The sequence below is a fragment of the Protomyctophum bolini genome, assembly GCF_963924005.1.
Source record: "Protomyctophum bolini genome assembly, chromosome: 20".
Taxonomy (NCBI): Eukaryota; Metazoa; Chordata; class Actinopteri; order Myctophiformes; family Myctophidae; genus Protomyctophum; species Protomyctophum bolini.
In genome coordinates this window covers 7,605,642-7,621,666 of record NC_137881.1, presented here as the reverse complement: position 1 = coordinate 7,621,666, position 16,025 = coordinate 7,605,642, and the positions used below count along the sequence as shown (strand labels likewise).

The window sequence follows — 16,025 nt, the reverse complement described above, 5'->3', positions numbered from 1 at the left end:
TATTTGTATGTAAAGGATTGTTTTAGTATAGGTATGTTGTAAAGGATTGTTTTAGGTGGAGGTATAGAACTAAAGAAAGGCCTATAACCAGGGACTGGGGTTGCAAATTAGCCTTGGCTACAAACCCATATACATTGCAACGGTTTCATATTTTTACAACTTGATACATTGTTTTTTGTATTGTCCCTGTTAAATAAACGTATAAATAAATAAAGATAATCACCAGCAGGTTACTTGGCCAGTCCACTCCAGGCGAGCCTCCTGGCTCGATTTCATTCGAGTGATTATCGGTGATTATCGGTCGATTTTCACTGACGAAAACTAAATAAGAACCGATGACTAAAACTGAGACTAAATATATTGGCACCAAATAAAAGGTAGAGAAAAATGTTACTGTTAGAACTAAAAGACAATTAAGTCATTTTTATGTTTGGTTGCTCTCTTTGCCACGCCATCAAATACATTTTAGTCGACTAAATCAACTGTAGATTTAGTCAACCAAAAACTAGACTAAAACTAAAACTTTTCCGATGACTCAAGGTAAATTACATTTTATTCAACAGACTACGACTAAAACTAAATAGAAATTTCCCGTCACACTCCCGTCAATTGTATGTCTGAGTTAAAATGTACTCCATTTTTTCCACCACTGATGTACTCACACTCGATGTCCAGGAACATGCTCTTCTGATGGCCTCCGATCCTGCTGAAGGCCTCACAGCTGTAGTGGCCCAGGTCAGACAGACGCACGTCGCTGATGGTCAGCGTTGACTTGCCGTGGCGTCCACGGACCTCAAAGCGACCATCTTGGCTCTAAGCGCACGCACACACACACACACACACACACACACACACACACACACACACACACACAATAGATTGAATACTGTTGTCACTTGTATAGTGACTTATGTATACAGGTAGTTTAAGGACATGGTGACTGACATTGCTTAACATGACATTGGCAGTAGAAATCAGGATGCGTGCAGGATGTTCGGCCACGAAGCACAATTATACTGACAGTTAACACAGAGGACAAAACCATTGGCACGTACTGTGTATTCAAGGCAGTCGAGGTTTTCAAATATCTCGGGGCCTTGGACTGCTTCAACGGAACAGTTTCAAGTTTTCAAATGTATACAATTATTTTGAAAATAGCAGTTCTACAAGCTCACAATGCGACACGTCGCAAACACAATACCTCAACATTGTTCTTGAGTAAATTTACTTAGTTACTTCCCACCACTGTTGACGTCTGTGGCCTGCAACGTGAGTCAGCCATCGGCGTCATGCGCTGTGGATTTTGTCCCAAGGTTATTACTTCTCCATGAAGACAGATGGCATCAATTTGGGCTAACGGGTCAATTATAAGGGGAATAGAGTAATCACTCCTCTAATCAATGGTCTGAAATGAGGAAATGCTGGATTCTTCCTCATGGTGCGCATGATGCTTCAAGTCAACAATTTATTTCTCACTGCCCAGAGAAATTATTTAACCAATGCACGGAAAGGTGTCTTGCCAATTGATTTGTATTAATTACTTTGTAGTGATCTTTTCCTGTTTTTGTTTTGATTAACAACAAATACAAGTAAGACAATGCCATAATTACGGTCCTGGGAAGTAAAAAAAAAAAAAAAAAAGAAAAGCAGTAGCTCTAACCACATCTCGAGTTCTGTTGGCAATTTAGCCTATACATTATATGGCTTCTCCACTTTGTTTTTGATCATAATTGGATTGGGACAACCCTATTTTAAAACCTTAACCATGTGATTAAAACATTAAATTAGTGCTAGAACAGTGGTAACAACTGTTAATTATTCCTTTTACAGTAGCCTATATAGGCTAATCGATTCATATTTGCTTTAAATATATGCAAAACTACCAATATTTAAGCGCCTTTCTAAAGAAAAAAACAAGCTCAAAGTCTCAGACATGGCAACACGGAATACAGTAGGCTACTCCTCCCCACCCTAATTTAACTCCAAAGTTCGTTCCAGGAGTCTGCAGCGCTGTAGACTGGAGTGCAAATTGAGAAAGTAACAACCTGCCTTAAACATGGCTGACTGCGGTCATCCATCATGACGCGGCGCGCAGCCCTTACGTGTTTGTCTTTGCATATGTTTAGGTGTGTTGCTTCGCCGCGCCGCATTTCCATAATTGCATTTGCCGCGGGGAAGAGAAGCACTTAGTCTCATTTTCTGCCGCGATTCATCAACCGCGCTGTTTCGAGCCAACACACACACTCATTCATCACTTTGCCGGTGACCTTTTTTTCAAAGCAAAGAATGGCAGCCATCTTGGAAGCTCTATTAATTAATTTATTTGTTTGGGGTTTTTTTTTGTTTTTAAAGCCATCAGCTTCACTGCCAGTGGAGCGGGGATGGAAATATATTTTGGCTGTTGACTCATAAGACACCAAAGGCAGAAGCCCTCTATAATTACTTTTCCCCCGAGAATGCGGCTGCAGTTCATTCACTTTGTGATTCACAAGACTAACTTTTCCCTTTTTGCAGTTTGCCAAGTGCATAATGGATAATAACAACAATAATATAATAATGGATGCCGGAGGACAGACAAAAGCCCTTAACCCATTCTGACCTGAGATCAGATTCATACGAGGTTTCCACTGGACACACACTGGTCTGATGAACCCATTCTGACCTGAGATCAGATTCTAAAAATGTCACAGTCGTTCTTCGATTTTTCAAAAATAGCAGACCTACAAGCTCATAGCGCGCCACTCGGTGGCGCGCTATGAGCTTGTAGATCTGCTATTTTTCAATAGCTAAAGCATAACATGATGCTAACACCAAAACGGGTTCCCGTTCAGAATGGGTTAAGCGTCCTTCCATGTCGATGGACATGGGGATTATGCTCCGACCTTGACAGATTTAAAAACATTGGGGCCGGGCCCAAAGTGTAATGCCAAATTGTTATTATTATGTACAGGAGTAGGTGGCCAAGCAATTGCGTAAGTACCCTATTGTAGATTTCTTATTTTTAAAGGGGCCGAGCACATATAGGCACCCTTTGTTTATTTGTTATTTTTTTCTCATTAGGAGTCCAAGTACGCAATGTGTATAGGCACGCTGTTTTATTATTCTACAAAACTTGGCAGTATGGTAGAGGCAGAGGGTCATGAAAAACTACAGATAAATGAAACTCACAGCCATTGGTCAAAGGGTGGCGCTAGAGTTTCAATTGAAACTTTTGAACCAGCATAGCTTTTGAACCGTTGGACCTACAGTATATAGCCATGAAACTTCATCCTCACGAAGGACAACTTTGCCACTTTGACCTACTGTATGACCCCAAACTATTAGATCTTCTGCCATTTTGAATTAGATGGAAAAACAGCTACATTCAAACTCCTCTTGCAATCTCCACAAAACCTTCTACGCACTAGACATTTTTTGGACCAATATCTAAAATCCCAGTTGGACAAAGCAGCCTCCATGAGCGAATGAAAATATACCCAAATGTAAAGTTGAGCTCTGCTCATAGGAAATTATTTGATCTATTTAGATTCTTAGCAAAGAAATGTATCTTAATTTTTTGGAAGACAGATGAAATACCCTCAGAACATATGTGGATGGCCCAAATAATGTCAATACTACCACTGGAGAGACTCAAGTATGAAACACAAAATAAGGCAGATGTATTTGTGGAGGTATGGACCCCCTTTTTAAATCATATTGAAGAGCGCATTTGACTCTGTTTAGGACGGAACCCACCTTAACGTGCACACATACATTATACAACCCATGTACCACTTGGAAACTATTATTTATTAGCTATTTTTCATTTTATTTTAATTATTTAGTTCTATTTTTTTTCCTTGCTTATTCATTGTTGTTTTTATGTAAGTAACTGTCTTGTATGTAAGTCTGCGTTGGTGTCCTTGTGTCTATGTAAAGAAAACCCTCAAAATAAATAATATTAAAAAAAAATATATATATATATATATATATATATATTCTTCTATACTCTTCAACAGAAATGCATTTTATGAACCTTGTAGATCTGCTATTTTTCAATAGCTAAAGCATAACATGATGCTAACACCGAAATGGGTTCCCGGTCAGAATGGGTTAAAAGATAAATGGAATTTGTCTTATATTTTATTCATGAAATTCTTCTGAAATATTCTTCTGAAATATTAATGTATGAACAATTGTGAATAATGTAGGACTTTATATTTTTTGAAAATCGTTATTTACTTACAGTAGCCTATGGTATCCTTTATTTGCCTTTAGTTTATTCATCTTTATGTTTTGGCTCATGTTAATTGTTTGAACTTGAACACAGGAGCAGCAGGCAGAAGTAAATAGAAAGAAAAGAAAAATAGATTTCAAAGACAAGCACCAGTTTCGTAACCTGCACCCACCCCGCAACATTATGATACGAGTTGGCAGCAAATTAAAACTTTTGGAACATGACCAGGCAAGCCCAGAGCATGACTCAGTTTTCTTTGTTTACATTTCTACCTCACAGCTCACCTTTTGAATGCTCCAAGTATGTATTTGCGACAAACAGCATACAGTATGTCACAAATACAAACTTGGCGCATCCAATAAGTGAATTGCGAGACCCCTGCTTTGTTTACAAGATTCTGTTCTTACAGTTTGGCTCAGCAGCACCAAGAAACGGAGGATATGCGTTATACATTCTTCTGTAGATTTATCTTGAAATACATTTCTAAGTGAAATATTTTGACAGGCACACCCCGGCACCCCGGTGTCATGACCACTTAAATCGCATGCGTCATCAGGTCCATCCACACGACGCAACAGTTCATTGCAAATAAGCTTTACATTGTTCTTTAACCCCTTTAGGCCTGACGTCGAAATTAAAAAAAAAATGTCTTTTTAAAATGTATTTTATTCTGACCCCAAACAATGATATGTAATTGGCCGACCGACCCCCATCTGAAAATATGTTGTTCCAGGTACCCTCCAGAAGCAAAGATTTGAGTAAAAAAAAAAAGAAACTCAAAGAATATATATTCAAAGATTTTTCACGATTTTTCAAAAATAGCGGCGCGCTATGAGCTTGTAGATCTGCTATTTTTCAATAGCTAAAGCATAAAATAATGCTAACACCAAAAGGGGTTCCCGCCCAAAATGGGTTAACAGGTGTGGCGTGTGCCTTGTCAGAAGCCTCGTCAGTAGTTCATGCCAACACCAACAACCCACTGTAGCTTGTCTCGTTGGCTGACAGTCTGCTGGCTCCCCAAGTGCAACGCTACAACCCCTCCCGATCTCTCTCAGATCAGCTAACACGGGGGAGCTGGCAGAACCTTCACTAAAACATCCGGGACAACGTTACGCTCCACACGCCCCACACTCTTCTTCCATCTGGCTCCCAAACTATGGAATGAACTCCCTGTTGCAATTAGAACTGCAGACTCTGCACTCCTAATCGTCTGCGGTATAGTCTGAAGACTCACCATCTTAGCCCGTAGCACTTGCCCTATAGCTTCGATGACATAGCCTGGAAACCAGACAAATCTGCCACAAAATAAATGCACTCGCAGTGATATTATAGTCTGGCCATGCCAGGCTATCGATGACATGTCTGTCTGTCTGTCTGTCTGTCTGCTTCCCCGTTTGTTGACGCTTAAGTTACTTTTGCATGTCTGTCTCAGTCAGTGTTTCCCTGTTTCTGTGTCTGCTGGTCTGTCTGTCTGTCTGTCTGCTTCCCTGTTTGTGGACGCTTAAGTTACTCTTGCATGTCTGTCTCAGTCAGTGTTTCCCTGTTTCCATGTCTGCTGGTCTGTCTGTCTGTCTGTCTGTCTGTCTGTCTGCTTCCCTGTTTGTGGACGCTTAAGTTACTCTTGCATGTCTGTCTCAGTCAGTGATTCCCTGTTTCCATGTCTGCTGGTTTGTCTGTTTTGTCTGTCTTACTGCATGCATGTCTCACTGCCAGCTATACTGTAGTCTGTGTGTTGGCGTTGTTGTGTTAGTGCATTTCAGTCCATATCTCCTTGTAAAAGTGGCGGAAGGATTAATTAAGCACTGTTGGAAAAGACCAAACTGCCAAGATAAAGCCAGTGGTAGTGGAAAAAAAGTATACTCAATTGTTTTACTTAAGTAAAAGTATCGATACCGCAATGTAGAACTACTCCGTTCCTATTCTGTCATGGTCAGTTCTGTTGAAATGATTACATGAGTCTATGTTGAAGGTTTTCATGGTCTCGAACGGTATTAGGGCCTGTGTTACGGCATTGCACAGGCAGTAGTGTACCGACACATTGTATTTAATTGACTGAAAAGATCCTTGCTGGCCTTTGCCCTCTGATAACAAACCATGAGAATGCAGTGAAGGCGCATTCTTTTTACAGTTGATTTTGGAAAACATACTACCACCAATCAGCGTCAGACTTAGGCCAAAGGAACGCAACCCCTGTGCGTTTTAGCTTTTGCCAACTCAGTTGACTTTGGAAAACAGCCAGAATGTTCAATCATTTCATAAACCTATTTCTTAAACTAGCACATATAAAAGGGTGCTGCCCACGCATGCATGCACATATGCGTGCATCACCACAATGGAGCTGCTTCGTACCCTGTGTGTCATTTGGGGCCTCGTGTATGCAGGTACTGTAACTCAACTCAAATCAACAATTAAACGGCAGAAAAAAAGAATGTCTAGATTAGAAAAGGGTCCCCTGGGGTAGGCAACGTTAGGCACGCGCGGGCCAACATTGGCACAGGGGAGAGTGATCACTGGCACACTGGTGTGAGAGAGAGGGCTTTTCTTTTAAAATTATAATTCTAAATATTCAAAAAGGGCTTTGGTCAGTTAATTTAAGTCCACTCACATCTGAATTACCTCCTGCACACTGTTCTACGGACATTCATTCAAATTCCGACTGGGGAGAGAGACTGAGAGATAGGTGGTGGAACATTTTTTTGATATGTATATTATGGACAATCAACATCAGTTGGAAATATTGTATTTTGATTTGGTGTAATCATTCACTTTAAATGTTGATATGGCATACTGACTATCAAGAACATTAAAACATGACAATTCATGTCAGTGGCGGAAGGTTCTTATAACGGCAGTGGGTTCATGCAGCCACTGGCGGTCGCTTATTGACGGAAATTTCAGTGGACAGTGGGTGCATATACTGCATATTGATATATTTTGCCAAAATGCCAGTGGGTTCATTTGCGCCTCTGAACCCACGGAGTTGACGCCACTGATTCATGTTAAAAAGGTTGCCGACCCCTGAATAGGGCTTTGTCTAATTATCGGGGCCAGTTCCGAATGGCAGCCACCTGTATGCGCTCTTTTTAGAGCTGCTTTGAAGGAGAGTAGGGATTTACACTCCTCTGCGACTATAAAGGACTAACTCATTATAGAGTGATTTACGGTATCAAATGCCTTTTGAAGTATTTGCCCATGCACGTCCTTCTCATGTTTGATGTGGTCGTTCAAATAGAGAAGGCATGTGTCAGTGGAATGAGATGTTCTGAAGCCAGATTGGAAATGTGTTTCTTTTTGCAGCAAGCTACTTTTCAACCTTTTTTTTCCTCTATATAATTGTTTTATAGCATAGCTTAGAATAAAAATCTTCACATATTTCTGCCAAATCTATTTTCTCTGAATGTTCTATTTTCAGCTATATAGAGCAGCGAAGTCTGACGTAATTTACACACGTACCTGGGTCGTGTTTTTTTTCCTGAATTCCAATAAACTTTAGTTTAACCGATTACATGCTGCCTGGAGTCTGGAGCCAGTGCCAACAAATGCACGTAAAAGGCAGCGAAGACGACCTGTGAATTGCTCCCATGAACCAGAAGTAGTAATCGTCCATTTTCGAGTCACTGCTGGGGCACTGGTCTAGCGATAGAAACGCTAATTTGCTAACCGGGAGGTTGTGATAATTTTATATTAACCTCGATTTTAAGATGAACCAATGTTCCGCGACCCAGGAGAAGAACAAGTGACATCAGGACTAGTACCTGCCAGCTATTTCTGTCTGACAGTTCTGTCTGTACAGAACTTTTTGGTCCAAATAATGTGTAATGTATATTATCATAACTTTACTCAGATCAGTGTTAATTGATTTAGTCAAGTCAACTACGAAAAAGGTTCCTCAAGTACTTTTTTCACTGATGAAAAGGGTGTTCAAAAGGGTAGCACTGATTTATTAGAATAAATACAAAAGTTGAAATGCGTAGATAGATAGGTTTGTGCCTGACAGAAACACAATGAAAGTCTTCATGACTGAGAGGTCATTTTGACCTATTTTTTGAGATTTTGAAGTTCAGCCAAGGTTCCCCTTCCATGACCATCATCATCTCGGAAATTTCCTGAAACATTTTCCAAATATGAATTTAAGCACATGCTATACTTCAGTCACATTTTACTTCAGTCATGCGAGTGTTAAGGCCTTCAGTGTTTCAGTTTAAGGCGAGACACCCCAGGTGAATAGGGAAAAAAAGTTAAATAATAGCTATCACAATGAAACTTCTCCAGTTGATTACTTATATCAAAACTAAGATTTTTTGTATTACAAGTTTTCTGAAATTATATGTTTAAATATGCAAATTAGGCATTATATGCGCTAATTTGCATACATTTCGGGACGATAAATCTGAAGATCGGATAAAGCCAGGTTCAAAATTATCATTTCATTTTGTTGACACATTAGAGACAAAGAAAATTACACATGGGATTTTTGATATCTCTAATTATCACTCCACAAATCAGAAAATAGTGTCAACAGGCATAAAAAACCCAATTTTCGGCATTTTTTTGGTATAAAATGTGATGTAAATCAGGCTGTGAATCATATATCAACAAATCCATGTGTAAATGTCTGCGGAATATAGTTATGAATAAGACTGGAAAGTTTGGTGTATGTGAGTTCAACTGAAGTGGAGATTCTTTGTCCCAAGTATGAGGAAAACTCATTTTGAGAAAACGGCCTTTAAAGATTTGTATTGTAAAATTCCAAAACGTTTTATTTGAAGCCACTATTTTGAGACAAAATATCTCATCCAAACCTTTGCAACAACATATAATGGCATATATCATTGGAAAGGTCTGGACCTCAAGCTGACTGTGGTCTGATCCAAATATGGTCACTTCCTTTGTACCAACAACCAATCATGAAAATAGAGATGGTGGCTTTTCACCCCGAAAAACTAGCTGTCATTGGCTAAAATAAACTATCCAACTAAACATCTAAATCTGTATTTTTAATGTGTATTTTGCTTTAGTTTGAAAGAAAACATGTTTAGGAAGCAAAATAGCAAAAAAAAAAAAAAATGAAAAATCATGATTTCACCTGGGGTGTCTCACCTTAACGTCGTCATGTTTCCCTTCTTCATCCAGCTGAAGCTCAGCTTCAATGTCACCACTGCGCCGACGATACAGACCCCTCTTGCGCCTTCGCACCGCTAAAAAACTGCGCCCAGGGTGAAGTCTGCATGACGTCCACTCAGGAATGTAATATCGCCTTTCTTTCTCTAAACGATTTGCCTCACAATCATGATTTCTCATTGGTGGAAATAGTACTCAAATGTTTAACTTAAGTAAAAGTATCACTAATGCAACATAGAAATACTCTGTTACAAGTAAAAGTCCAGATTTTTTTTTTAAAGTACAAAAGTACTCATTGTGCAGAATATCTCTATTTTCAAATGGCCAAAATGTATGTAGAGCTGAAGTAGAAGTAAAAGTACTGGAAATTGGAAATACTGGAAAGTACAAATACCTCAAAATTGTAGTTACGTATAGTACTTGAAGTAAATATATTAGTTTAGTTCTCTTTCCACCACTGGATCAATACAACTGTGACGTATGCCTTTTGAGATCTTTATATTGTGTTTGTATTTTTGTTTTTATGTTTCTAGTGGGGTTTATACCCCAGCCAGCCTTTGAACCCTTTGGGTTTGCTCCGAAGACTGTCGTTAGAAGGTGTGTGCCGGTAGATAGGTGTGGAGCCAACGGCGTGACGAACAAACCGTTTAAAGCTATCCTCGCGAACTTTGGGAAAGGCAACGGAGTTATGATCGGGATGTGTTGCAACACGAATGGCTGCAACGAGGAGATCATGTCAGGTACGTCGAATATGTACAGTGGTTCCCAAACCTTTCCATGCCAAGGACCCCCAAATTGACACTAATTATCCCGTGGAGCCCCATTTGTGATTCTCAACCCGTTTAATTTCAAGGACCCTCAGTTTGACATGCATTAGTCTACTACGGACCCCCATTTAATCGCATTTCTATCTCTGGGACCCCCAATTTAGATTGTAAAAATCAATGTTAATTAAACTACCGAGTGTACAAACCAAGCGGAACCCGACGGGTCCATTTGTTTCCATTTGTACACTCTCGACTAAATCTGCAGTTCATTTAGTCGACTAAAGTCTTATGACATTTAGTCGACTAAAACAAGACTAACACTGAGACATTCCAGGTGACTAAAATATGACTAAAACTGCTTCATTTCAGTTGATGGGAGCGCCCGGGACCTGGTACCAAACGGGAAGAGGTGCTTCACCTGTAACAGCACTGACGACCTTCAATGTGATCGGATTTTGCCATGCTTTGGAGCGAGGACACAATGTACTCATGGAACCTGTGAGTCCTAATAGGGAAAAAGTACTCACATATTTTAATTAAAAGTATTAACACTGCATGTAGAAATACATTCACAATTTACTTGAGTAAGTAAGTACAAAAGTATTGGTATCAAAATGTATACTTAAAAGTATGTATGAGAGTACTGTATGAGTAAGTACTCATCATGCAGAAGGTCCCATTTCAAAAAGTTTTCAAATGTATAAAAAATGTAATAAAAACAAATAGTTTGAAAATAGCAGCTAAAAGTCTTTCACCACTGTTAATTAGTGCTGCACGATTCTTGCTCAAAATGTGAATCTCTATTTTCCTCCACAAGAATATTGAGATCACAATTTGATTAATAAAAGAACATAAACATAAAATGAATTGGACAGCCAACTAGTGCTGCATGAGCATGACTTTTCTTCACAAAATGAGATTGCATTAGGTGTCTGGATCTAGATCAAGAACCTTTTTTCTTTGTTTGTTTTGTATATGAACTGTTGATAGGTCATTTATGAATCTTTATTTTATTTTATTAACCATGCAGAACTACTGTTGATAGGTCATTTATAGAATGGCGGCCGTGCATCAGCAACGTGTAAAGTTTGATCAAAAACAACAGCGCTATAACATCAAACATTTCCTTTCTTTTTGTGATCTGCAGTGATAGTGCCCCCGTTTATGGTACTCCAACGGGCGGTTGGCTGCGTCACTCCGAGCTGGTGCGAGACACCAAATCTCCAACTGACATTCTTTAGTCCCCTGGCTACGTTGTCTCAATTCGTTGCCGGACCGGTGTGCTGCGATGGAGACTTCTGCAACGTCCAACGCACGGTTGTGAGTCACGGCTCTGCCAGCATATCTCACCTGACCATGCCTGGCCTGAGCCTCTTGACGCTGGCGATTTGGCTCTGGACTTTTACACACGCACAATAGTTCACAGTAGTAAAATGTAACCTCAACATAACTTAAAGCGTTCATGATCGCGGTTACAAAATGTATATTTTGGGTGAACTAAGTAGCATTCGCGGGACACGTTACATTAGCCGATTTTACACTTCCGGGTCTTCCGTTCTTTGAGTGAATGGCTTTCAAAATAAGATGCTTCCCCCGTTCACATACATTGTGCCGTTTCTCCAGAACGGACCCAGCCACTGATGGCGGCGAATTAGTTAATTTAACCAGCGTGGTCAGTTAGGATAGGTGGGCACTGGGGACATCTGAAAAGGGATGCGCATCATAAAAGTGTTCAGAATGTCAGATTATTTTTGGTGCAATAAAAAGCATTAGAGCCCTCAGTGTGCGAGCATTTTATTTTGTCCCAGAATGTTTCATACATATCAAATATTTATTATTATATTTAATAATACCGGTAATGTAAAGTATGCACGACGTGACCACGCACAGGTGAGGTTACATCGTTTTCAGAAGTAATTTTATCCTTCAACTTCTTGTTGATGTCCCAAAAGGACTGGAAATACTAATTATTTGCAGCACATTGTAGAAACATGACGGGTCACATGAGTCACAGGAGTATTCACAGATTCAAGGTTTTATTGTATTTTTTTTTCTTCATTTTTTCATTGAAGATGAATTGTGATTATGACTATGACTATTTCTATGTATTAGATGTATAACCATGTGTTGTTCTTGCTTACTGTAAATCGCTCCTCTGGATTAAGAGCATAGCTGCTAAATGCCTAAATTGTGATTGGACTTTATTTTATTTTACATGATTTAGTCTAAACTATAGTATTTATTAATTACAGTACGTGTCCTTGGGTTGCAGAGTTTAATGGTTGCTCTATTGCCTTCTGCAGTGAAATGCTCCATGATTATTACCGCAAAGATGTTCGCATAATAGTTTGGACATTCGGCGCTCCCCCTCAAACAATATGTCGCCCTAGTGTACGGGTCCCGACTCTTGAACAGTGTTTACTTGTCAGCAATTAGACTGCTGAACAAGAGCCATGAAGTCCGGTGACACAGACTGAACTGATTTATATATTTATATACACATACATTCATGGCCTATTTATTTATTATGCACTCATTGTATCATGCATGCACTCCATTCCATGCTCCTATCTCAATATACTGTACTGCTGATGAGCCTGCACAACTAAGAATTTTATTGTGATGTGACAATAAAGTTTGATTCTGATTCTGTATATTCTGAGTCGGGTGAAGAGCTCTACTTCAGACTCCTCTCCACTCACATTCCCAGCACTGTGTGCGCAGTGCGACTTACATAATTATGTGTATGGGTTGTACGTCACTTGTTTCCTTTGGGTCGGCCATCGGTATGCCGTTCAAATATTTTTCTTGAATGCTTGCAGAGCAGCTCAATTGACGTCAGCGATGCTTTGTGTCTGTCATGGCCATTAGAGACTCTGAGACACAGGTGTCAACAGGTTTTGACGCGTGTACCTTCTCGATGCCTCCTTGGGTGCAGAGCGGGGCAGATGGAAACATATACTATAGACATTTAGACAAACAGTCTTGAGGAATCCAGAAGTGAAACATCTCTTCTGCCTTCATCAGCTGACTATACTATACTATTCGTGCTTGTCATGTCACGTGAAGACGGGTGCAAATGTTTTTATGGAAGTAATTTCAGCTGCGTGGACAGAATATGTAATGAAAAAGAAAAAGAACAAACAAGTGCGTGCGTGCGTGCGTGCGTCCTACATTTGAATGCAATCTTGCCTACCGCTTTACGGAGAGAACAAAATTAAAGATGAATGATTGGACAGCCAAGCTGTGCCCAGCGCAGCCTATCTCTCACATCCTGAGATAATTGAGCGGAGGCCATGAATAATAATACATCTCATAACTCCAGCTACAAACACACAGACAAAAAGGAATCAGTAATAATCTTCAATATTATTATTTTAAATGGAAAACGGCTCTTGCGGTTATTATGAAAAGCTGGAACGTACCATGGCACTGGCAGTATAATGCCCCGGCACACAACCAATTCACTCACAGACCTAATGGAAGAGGACTTAACTGATAGCTAGCTAATTTATGTCATTTGGCTTTTGAATTCATATAGTGTTCTCACATGGTTTTCGTGAAAAAAAACACGAGCTAAATTATTAGCTAAATTATCATCATCATCATCATCATCATACTATAATTCAGTCAATGTCTGTGTCTGTCTGTCTGTCACTGTGACTGCTATAGCTTCTCACTGCCTGCACCAATCACTCCCACTTTTCACACAGGCATTGACCATAATAATATGGAGGCCCTTTTCGATTTGACACTTATTAGTGAATTAAAAATGCGAAAACGCACCCGGGCGCAGTACCCCCAGCGGCCACAAGGGGGGGGATATCTCACAACGGGTAAGGGCATTTTATTATTATTATTATTCTTTTTGTTTGAGGCTGAGGCCCTTTCCAAAGTGCTAAAACAAGTGTTGCAGGTGGTACAGTACATAAATGGGTTGGGAACCATACCTTGTCTCCGTGGGTGAAGGTCTGCCCGTCGTTGGCCCTCCTCCAGGAGATGTCAGGCAGAGGCTCTCCCTCAGACACGCAGGAGATCATGGCGGCACTGCCCTCCACCGCCGTCACGTTACGCAGCTGGACAATGTGAGGCTGGACTGAGGGAGAGAGAGAGAGAGAGAGAGAGAGAGAGAGAGAGAGAGAGAGAGAGAGAGAGAGAGAGAGAGAGAGAGAGAGAGAGAGAGAGTAAATTCACACAGCACTGCCACCCAAGCGTGGAATGCCCTTACCCCTTCCCTAAAAAAAAAATCACTTTACAATAATGAAAGTAGTCCTGAATATCCACCTTTGAGCAGGCCCAAGGGAGAGGGATCTCTTCCAGCGCAGTGTTTAGTTCTTCGACTATGACAAATGTTTTTCCACTGATTACCTTTTTGAGTGGTGCAACCACTCCTACAACCAGCAATGTCCGTGTACACCTATGTATGTGACACCTATGTATGTATGTGACGTTAATGAGCACCAGTATGACTATTAGTACCAGTAGGGGGCGCCAGAAACAGAGAGGGATAGTGCTTCACTGGTGCCTGCTAATGAGAGAGAGATAGAGAGAGAGAGAGAGAGGGGTGTGGGGGGGAGTTGCACCACTCAGTTCACAGGGTGATTTTTTTCACTGACAATATCTAAAACTAAATTAAAATGTACTGTCAAAATCAACACAGTCTTCTTGTGAAGGGCACAGAGTGTACTGCCGTACTACTACTACTACTTTGGATCTCACAGGCTTTGAGAAATGGTTGGACACTGTTAATGTGCTCCTTTACTCCGCCACTGTCCTGTTTTTATTTATTTGATTTATTTATTAGTTTTTATAGAGCGCTAAAGTCCTGTCGTCACTCGCTCATACCCTGCGGTTCCAAAGGGGTTCACAGATGTTTTTTCTCTATGGAGAATAACATTGGGTCATCTTAAAATCGTCTCATATAAGAATTGTGGTCCAAAAATAAACAAACTGTCACTGCGATATTGTCGGGGGGGGGGTGGTTCTGCATCGTTTACGACAGTCGGTCACTCATATTTGATACAGATTCGGCAGCAGTATATATACATTAGTTGATTATTCATATCCATATTGAAACATGACGATTTGATGATTTGTTTAACACAGTTCTTATATGAGGTGATCTAAGATCCCCTCTGGGGACCATAATACAAATTAAAAAATACACAAACCCATGGACTTAGCCTTGTGTAAAGTGTACTTATGCAAGTGTTTCTCAGTAGGGGTTTGTGAAGTCGCACGTGCACGTTGCATGCAGTGTGTGTGTATGGGGAGTAGAGTTGTGTCAGGGAATAGAGTTCCGATGTCAAAACCACATGCCCTCTGGGGTCATAGCATTTATTTATCTGTTTAACCCATTCTGACCTGAGATCAGATTCATACGAGGTTTCCACTCGACACACTCTGGTCTGATTAACCCATTCTGACCCGAGATCAGATTCTAAAAATGTCAGTCGTTCTTCGATTTTTCAAAAAAATAGCAGACCTACAAGCTCATAGCGCGCCACTCGGTGGCGCGCTATGAGCTTGTAGATCTGCTATTTTTCAATAGCTAAAGCATAACATGATGCTATCACCAAAATGGGTTCCCGTTCAGAATGGGTTAAGCTTCCATTAAACTTTAAAAATCACTTAATATTATAACTGTGTTAGAAGAAAAAAAAAAGAAGTCCAGGCCTTCTGTCAGAGAGGTGGCTCTGCATCGTTGTTTATGATATTTAATAATTATACGTTTTGATACAGTCCTTAATTTGCAGGCTGGCTGACCTCTGTGGATAAATTATTGTAGTACTTTCCCGGCGTCAGTGTACGCTTAACCAAATTACAAAAAACGTCTACTCTGGAACACTAAAAACAATAAATAAAATTAAATGCGTGCCAAAACACAAATGTGTGTTTGACTGAGTCAACTGCCAATGAAG

General features: G+C 40.2%; 2 protein-coding genes across 2 annotated transcripts in view; one reads left to right on the top strand and one right to left on the bottom strand.

Annotated features, from left to right (window-relative positions):
- The window catches only part of LOC308335086 (neural cell adhesion molecule 2-like), an 83,078-nt gene that overhangs the window by 34,309 nt on the left and 32,744 nt on the right, over positions 1–16,025 (bottom strand). The window contains exons 7-8 of the mRNA XM_080792050.1: positions 14,055–14,200; positions 663–813 (exon numbers count right to left, since the gene is read on the bottom strand). Of these exons, the coding sequence (XP_080648176.1) occupies positions 663–813; positions 14,055–14,200 (297 nt within the window). The remainder of the gene's footprint in view (positions 1–662; positions 814–14,054; positions 14,201–16,025) is intronic.
- On the top strand, positions 6,549–12,422 carry LOC308335087 (uncharacterized protein; the record flags this gene model as incomplete). Its single annotated transcript, XM_080792051.1, has 5 exons — positions 6,549–6,597; positions 9,350–9,463; positions 9,871–10,077; positions 10,474–10,602; positions 11,252–12,422. 5 exons carry the CDS (start codon positions 6,549–6,551, stop codon positions 11,521–11,523), a joined length of 771 nt encoding a protein of 256 aa, XP_080648177.1. The 3' UTR covers positions 11,524–12,422.